This window comes from Chenopodium quinoa, unplaced genomic scaffold (assembly GCF_001683475.1).
Source record: "Chenopodium quinoa cultivar QQ74 unplaced genomic scaffold, ASM168347v1, whole genome shotgun sequence".
Taxonomy (NCBI): Eukaryota; Viridiplantae; Streptophyta; class Magnoliopsida; order Caryophyllales; family Amaranthaceae; genus Chenopodium; species Chenopodium quinoa.
This window is the reverse complement of record NW_018742681.1, coordinates 3190320-3198990: the sequence shown is the minus strand read 5'-3', so window position 1 is coordinate 3198990 and position 8671 is coordinate 3190320. Positions and strand designations below refer to the sequence as shown.

The 8671-nt window shown below is 41.0% G+C and overlaps 1 protein-coding gene across 1 annotated transcript; it reads right to left on the bottom strand.

The window, feature by feature from the left end:
- Positions 1–4710: 4710 nt before the first annotated feature.
- On the bottom strand, positions 4711–6381 carry LOC110722347. Its single transcript, XM_021901623.1, has one exon. The coding sequence runs from the start codon at positions 6379–6381 to the stop codon at positions 4711–4713; it is 1671 nt and encodes a 556-aa protein (XP_021757315.1).
- Positions 6382–8671: the final 2290 nt, after the last annotated feature.

Sequence of the window (8671 nt, the reverse complement as noted above, 5' to 3'; positions counted from 1 at the left end):
TACTCTCCCCACAGACGGCGCCAAATGTTTTGGGGTTTTTTTATGTGTCCTGCGGGAGAGTTACAATTCCAAGAATGCCCTTCTCCGCCTGTACCTGCAAAACCACGAAGACTCCGGTTGGTCGGAGCTCCGCCTCCGACGATCAATTCAGTTACGTACAGGATGAAGATAGTGCATAAAATAGTGAAATTACTTCTCGCGTAATGGGAGAATTCCGCAATTAATATTTCTCGGGTTTTGTGTAAGTATTTATGAATGCCCATTAATGAGGATCCCCCCACTATTTATAGTGGGGGACTTGGTTCCCCATCTAGGGTTCATGGGACACGTGTCAGCAGGGGATTGGAGCCCTGCTGACCAATGGCTGGGTTCCACATGTCGCTTAGCCATAGGACCACGTGGTTGGGGTATTTTTTACCCCAAACAGAAAGACTATACCCAAGGTGTGGTGGGTGTTGAATACCCGCAAATGACCCGCTATTGCAACGTAAAACACCTTAGGAAGTTGCCTTAATCACTCAATTGCTTCAAATTCACCACAAGTAAAAACCCCCAAATTGATTTCAAAACCTAGGGGTTGAATATTTTTTATGAGTATGGGGTATAATTGTGTTTTTGATGAAAAAATTTTGTATAAGTGGAATAGAAAGGATCAGAGGATGAAGATCTTGATGAAATTGAGAATGGGTAATGGGGGATTTGAAGTTTAGAGAAAAGGGTGTGCGTGGGGAGGGAGATGAGAGATTGAGAGATTAAAGATGTAGAGTGATGGGCACGAGCGTGCCTGGTATAAAAAAAGGGGGGCACGGACGTACCCTAGGGAGGCACGTAAAAAAAGGGGGGCACGGACGTACCCTAGGGAGGCACGGACGTACCCTAGGGAGGCACGGACGTGCCTCTGTAGCAAAATTACAGTTGGGCCTGAGGCACGGACGTGCCCCTATGAGGCACAGACGTGCCTCTCAGGTAGAGTCTGCAGCTGGGGTTCTGGGTTTGAGGCACGGACGTGCCTCTTTGGCAGAACTTTTTTTTTTTTTAAAGAGAAAAAAATAAAAAAGTGAAAACATAAATAGATAAATCTACAAATAAAAATCAAGTAAAAGATCAAGAATGGGTTACCTCCTATTTAGCGCTTGTTTATAAGGTCTCAAGCTTGACCTCCTCTATGCTCAATTTTCCTGCGATGGGGTGGAGAGTTTGATGTCCACTCCTTCATCGATAGGGTCACCAACTCGATAATGCTTCACTCTTTGGCAATTAACCTTGAAGGTTTCCCCTTTTGCGTTTCCTAGCTCAATGGTGCCGTAGGGATACACCTTCTTAACCTTAAATGGACCTGACCATCTAGACGAAGCTTACCAGGAAATAGCCTCAACCTCGAGTTGAATAAAAGGACTTGATCTCCTTCCTTGAACTCTCTTCTCACGAGACCCTTATCGTGCCATTTCTTTGCCTTTTCCTTCTATAGTTTTGAACTTTCATAGGCTTCGAGGCGTAACTCATCTAGCTCATTCAACTGTAGCAGTCTCTTTTCACCCGCTGCTTGAGCATCAAAATTCAAGCTCTTTATTGCCCAAAATGCTCGGTGTTCCAATTCAACGGGAAAGTGGCATGCTTTTCCATAGACTAGTCGATATGGGGTTGTACCTATCGAAGTTTTGAAGTCCGTTCGGTACACCCATAGTGCATCATCAATTTTTGCAGACCAATCTTTCCTTGTCTTTGCAACCGTCTTCTCTAGAATAGACTTGATTTCTCGGTTGGATACTTCAACTTGGCCACTGGCTTGAGGATGGTAGCCAATTCAAAGCCTATGTTGTACTCCATATTTCTTCAACATAGCTTCAAACCGATGCCCCAAGAAATGTGTCCCCCTGTCACTAATCAACACACGTGGGATACCAAATCGGGGAAAAATAGTTTTCTTGAAAAATTTACTTACCACACGAGCATCGTTGGTTGTAGTAGCAATAGCTTCCACCAACTTTGACACATAGTCAACGGCTACTAAGATGTATCGGTTACCATTGCAAGAAGGAAACGGACCCATGAAGTCTATCCCCCACACATCAAACAACTCGACCTCGAGTATGTTGTTGAGTGGCATCTCATTCTTCTTGGAAATGTTGCCCGTTCGTTGACATCGATCACATGCCTTGACATAGGAATATGCATCCTTGAACATGGTTGGCCAATATAATCCGCATTGCAAGATCTTTGCAGTTGTCTTCAAAGGGCCTACATGTCCACCACATGGTAAGTCATGGCAATGAGAAATAATATTATTTACCTCGTTTTCTGGAATGCATCGTCGAATCATCATATCTGCGCATTGCTTGTACAAGAAAGGATCATCATAGAGATATCTCCTGGCCTCATAAAGGAATTTCATCCTTTGTTGAGAGGAGTAGCCATGAGGCATTGTACCTGTGGAAAGGAAATTAGCCAAGTCAGCATACCAAGGTGATTCAGTTTGCAACAAAGCTAGTAGATGTTTGGCAGGGAAAGAATCATCAAAAGGGATATCGTCCCCATCCTCAGGGTCGAGGAGAAGGCGGGAGAGATGGTCTGCGACAACATTCTTTGTCCCTTTTGTATCCTTAATCTCTATATCATAGTCCTGCAATTGAAGGATCCACCGAATCAACCGAGGTTTTGCATGGGTTTTGCTCATCAAATATCTCAGGGCTGCATGATCTGTATGAATAATAACTTTTGAACCAACCAAATAAGAATGAAACTTGTCAATTGCATAAATTACAGCTAGCGTCTCTTTTTCAATTGTGGCATAATTCATTTGAGTAGTGCTAAGAGTTTTGCTAGCATAATAAATAGCATGAAGCTTTTTATCCTTTCGTTGCCCCAAAACGGCTCCTACCGCATAGTCACTAGCATCACACATGATTTCAAATGGTAAGCTCCAATCTGGGGTTGCATGACAGGAGCAGAGATCAAAGCTTCCTTCAACCTGTTAAAAGCTTCAAGACAAGCATCAGTGAAGACAAAAGGAACATCCTTAGCTAAAAGCTCAATTAGTGGTCGAGCTATTTTTGAAAGATCCTTAATAAAGCGACAGTAAAAACCTGCATGACCAAGGAAACTTCAAACTCCTTTTACAGAATTCGGAGGGGGTAAACGCTCTATGACCTCTATTTTAGCCTTATCAACCTCTATACCCTTATTCAATACCACATGACCTAAGACAATTCCCTGTTGTACCATAAAATGGCATTTTTCCCAGTTTAGAATTAGATTGACTTCCTTACATCTATGGAGTACCTTTTTCAGATATTCAAGACATACATCGAAAGATGTTCCGTAGACAGAAAAATCGTCCATAAATACTTCCATAGAATTTTCTATAAGACCAGAAAAAATTGCCATCATACAACGTTGAAAAGTGGCTGCAGCATTGCATAATCCAAATGGCATCCTGCGATATGCAACGGTGCCATATGGACATGTGAATGTAGTCTTTTCCTGATCACAAGGATGAATAGGAATTTGGAAAAAACCAGAATATCCATCCAAATAACAGAAAAAGGAATGCTTAGCCAACCTTTCAAGCATTTGATTAATAAAGGGTAGGGGAAAATGATCCTTCCAGGTGGCCTTATTTAATTTTCTATAGTCAATACACATTCGCCACCCTGTAACAGTCCTAGTGGCGACTAGCTCACCTTTGTCATTCTGAACAACGGTCATACCCCCTTTCTTTGGTACTACTTGTACAGGGCTAAACCACTTACTATTTGAGATAGGGTAGATTATTCCTGCAGCAAGCAATTTAAGAACCTCTTTTTTCACTACCTCCATCATATTTGGATTAAGCCTTCTTTGAGGTTATATAGAGGAAGCATGATCGTTCTCAAGAATGATTTTATGAATACAAAAAGATGGATTAATACCCTTAATATCATCAATGGTGTACCCAATTACAATTTTATACTTTCTTAAAACAGTGAGCAATTGCTCCAATTTTGTGTCCTTGAGTTCAGCATTAACAATAACAGGGTATGAATTATTAGGACCAAGATATGCATAATTTAGAGGCGTATTACTCTCCCCAACACTCACTGCACTAAGTACTTCCCTGATTGGAGTAGTGACTGGGTTGGCTTTTGTTTCTTCAAGTAACCTGATATACTCCTTTGATTCCCAATCTCCATCATCATCCTTCCCTACTAGCACTGTTTCAAGTGCATCATCTGTTTTTCTCAAAGGAAGTTGCTCATTCGGCAAATCATCAAGCACATGTACCTGACAAACAGTCTGTCCCATAGAGGAAGTACCCATAGCATTCAAAAGTGAGTATTCCATTTTCTCGTCACCAACCTCAAAGGTGATCTTACCATTCTTCATATCAATAATTGCACCTGCAGTAGCTAAGAAAGGCCTACCAAGAATAATAGGAACATGTGCATCTTCCTCCATTTCCATCACAACAAAATCACAAGGAATAATGAATTTACCTACACGAAGAGGCACATCCTCAAGTACACCCAAAGGAAATTTGACTGACCTGTCTGCAAGTTGTAGAGATATGCATGTGGGTTTAAGTTCACCCATTTGCAGCTTCTTACAGATAGAGAGTGGCATAAGGCTCACACTTGCACTAAGATCACATAATGCCCTGTTAATTTCGATATCTCTAAGCTTCACTGGAATTGAATAGCTACCTGGATCGCCTAATTTCTTAGGGAGAGTATTCTACAATATAGCACTACACTCTGCAGTCAAAGCAACTATAGCATTCTCTTCTAGATTTTTCTTGTTAGAAAGCATATCCTTTAAAAATTTAGCATAAGAAGGCATCTCGGATATAGCATCTAAAAATGGAATATTAATATGAAGCTTTTTCAAGATATCAAGAAATTTACCGTACTTTTTCTCTAGCTTAGCTTGAGCTAACCTCTGTGGAAAAGGAACCTTTGGCACATATGGAGCAAGAGGTGGTGAAGTTGCTTCCTTTGGCTCTTCCTCGATCTTAGAATTATCAATCACCTTCTCACTTCCGCCTACTCCTTCAACAACCTCCCTTGATGGCTCCTTGATAGGAGGATCTTCCAATTGCTTCCCACTCCTCAAAGTTACTGCATTCATATGCCCCTTTTGTGGTTGCTTTGTCTGACCCGGAAAAGTGCCCTGTGTCTTTAAAGATTGGCCAACTTGATGAGCAAGTTGACTTATCTGATTTTCCATGAGCTTACTTTGGACTTGTAACTGTGTTATGGAACCATTTTGTTGTTGGATGGAATTGTTGGTTGTGGTGATAAAATTTTCCAACATTAGTTCAAGGTTGGACTTTTGAGGAGGTGGTTGAATAGGTTGTTGGACTGGAGGTGGCCTTGGTTGGAAACCAGGTGGTGCATTGTAGTTGTTGTTTTGAGGTGGTGGTGGAGGTGGATTTTGTTGGGCTTGGGTATTCTTGTAGGAAAAATTTGGGTGATTCTTCCAACCTTCATTATATGTGTTAGAGTGGGGGTCATATGGCCTTTTGGGGTTGGAAGTGTAGAATGCATTGGCTTCTTCAATCGACATGTCATTTGAATTTTGTGGGAAATTGGGTGCAATGTGACCTTGCACATTACACATTTGACAAGTCTCAGGTAAGCTAGCAGATGTTCCAGCTTGGAGTCTATCAAACTTACTTGTCAATGCTTGCACAGAACTAGTCAAAAGAGTTAGAGCTTTAACATCTAATTTACCTCCCTTCTTCACATTATGTTGGCCTCCTGGATGATAATTATCAATGGCCGCCATCTTCTCAATCAGCTCCTTTGCCTCAGTTGGGTTCTTTGTCAAGAGAGAACCCCCCGATGCAGCATCAATGTAGATTTGGAACTCATGGGTTAAAACATTATAAAAGGTTTGAATCAGCATCCATTCAGGAATACCATGGTGGGGGCATTGCCTCTGCAATCGCTTAAATCTCCTCCATGCCCAATAAAGGGACTCATCATCTGACTGACGGAAGGTAGATAGTTCGTTTCTCAGCCTTGCAGTCTTCTCCTGTCCCAAAAACTTTACCAGGAAAGCTTTCACCAGCTTGCTCCATGTATCAAACGAACCAGTTCCTTCATCTCTCAACCATTCTTTTGCCCTATCCCGTAGTGAGAAAGGGAAAAGGCGAAGTCGGAAAGCATCATCTGTAACACCATTCATTTTCATAGTATCACATTTCTCCATAAAGCTATCAATATGACTTACAGGGCAATCATGTGGTATGCCTGCAAATAAATCATTGGAGATGAATTGAATGAACTGTGGTTTCAATTTAAAGTGCTTAAAAGTGATAGGCGGTCTGACAATGCTTGAGAGGAGTCCGGTTGTCGTATCAGGAATATCGTACTCCAAAAGAGATTTCCTGTCGTCTTCCATGTTCCTATTGTTCTAATTTCTCCTTCTTCTTCTGCCTCGTCGTCTCCTTATAGTTGCTTCGATTTCAGAATCAAAAGGTGCTAAATCGTCTGACCCTGAACCTCGTGTTTGCATGCTACAAGAAACTAAAAGCAGAGTATCAAAAACACAAGAAACAATAGCCGAAGCAACGAATAAAGCTTTGCAACGGCGCCAAAATTTGATTGGCGTGTCGCGTACCTAACAAAAGTAACCTAACGAGACCACTACTATATAGACAGGCAAGTAAGGATCAAATCCCAAGAGACTAAGGTTCACCTAATTAAATAGACTCAAATAATCACTAAGCAAGTATCAAATCAATGATGAATTATTCTAAGAACTAATATATAAAGAACTCAATAAATCTAAAGAATGTGATAAATCAATGAACTAAAACATCCAAGATCAAGTATCACCACTATTACGATCGATGTAATTATCTATCTACCCCTAGCATACAAGTCTAATTAACATGGGGAAAAGCAAACCCTAATCAATACCAAGGACCTCTCTCGAGCATCAATGGCTTCTCTAACCACAATCAAGCCTATTCTCATGGAATCATGCAAATTAGGGACATTAAACACTTTACTTCGCTTCCCAATTATCAATTCAACTACTCGAGAGAATCATGCAATTAGGTGTTTAATTGTGGTTAGAGAATCTGAATATGAGGCACGTCTGTAATTGAATTCAACACTTTACTTCGCTTCCCAATTATCAATTCAACAACTTCCTAATTATGAGGCACGTCTGTAATTGAATTCAACTACTCTCGTGATGAATCTTTAATCTTTAACCTACAAGAGGCACGGACGTACCTCACTTCGAGTAAGGTTCTTCTCATCTTCCGGACTCCAGGCACGGACGTGCCTATATATATTGGGCACAGACGTGCCTATATATATTGGGCACAGACGTGCCTCATATGCAGATTCGAAGGCAGCAGCAGAGACACAGACGTGCCTCTATGAGACACGGACGTGTCTCACTTCTAGAGAATTTCCCTGAGGCTCAAGCACGAATGTGCCTAAGCTGGGCATGGGCGTGCCTCTCTTAAACATGGTCGTGCTTGACTCTAAAAATGCCTAAGTGACTCGTTCTTCGACCAACGAGCTTCGTGAAGGTATGTGGGCCTCAGTTTAGTCTCTTCACTTCATAAAATCTCTAAATTAGCTTTGTTAATCCTGAAATACATCAAAAACAATGAAACTACCCATAAAAGCATCGAATCATCGAAACTACACCAATCAAACCAAAATGAACAAAAATACTAAGCTAGACTAATAAGAACAACTAAAAAGAGGCTAACAATTTTGCACAAAACACGGCTTATCATCTTTCAAGTGATCCTCGAATTCATGGCTCAAATGGTCGCCACCTTGATCCAATCGAAGTGCTTTTATTTTCTTGCCAAGTTGAATTTCAACATCACTCTGAAATTCTTTGAATTTCTCAAAGGATTCAGATTTGTTCGACATAAGGTAGACATAACCATATCTACTATAGTCTTCGGTGAAGGTAATGAAATATCGATAACCTTGCCTTGCGGGTGTACTCATTGGTCCACATACATCCGTATGTATTAGACCCAATAAGTCACTTGTCTCCTAACTTGGAGAATGGCTACTTTATCACCTTGCCTAATAGACATCCTTCGCAATTTTCAAACGACTCCAAGTCGAATGAGTCAAGAACACCTTCTTGAAGAAGTTTCTTGATGTGTTTGACGTTAATGTGGCCAGACGACAATGCCACAAGTAGGTTTGATTCGACTCGATGGTCTTAGCCCTTTTGGCGGTATCATAAATTTGTCTAAACATATGCAATTTTATAAAACATATAAACAAGATATTTTAACAAACCAACCATTGATTAAGTCTTGTGATCAAAATAACTTGGTGTCCAATACCATAGATCAAAAGTATGTTTAAAAGCATAAGAACCATCCATTGTTTAATTACAAGTCATAGACAAAATAAATGTGCCTACAAGCACGACCAAAAGACCATCTTTGTCTTCCGCTTGTTGATGCTCTTGGTATCCAATACCCTCTTACTTCGGATGCCCGCTCACTTGGTTCCTGAAAAGCAAACATAAAGTGAGTTATAAATGGTATCCAATACCTATGCATAGCTTTAAACACAAGTGTTACTGAAGATACCTGAGGCAGATGCCAAATTTCTCTCCTCCTCCTCCTTTCGGAAGAGCTTGCATTCCCTCTTGTAGTGGCCTTGCCCACCACAATAGAAGCACTGCATCCTTGCCT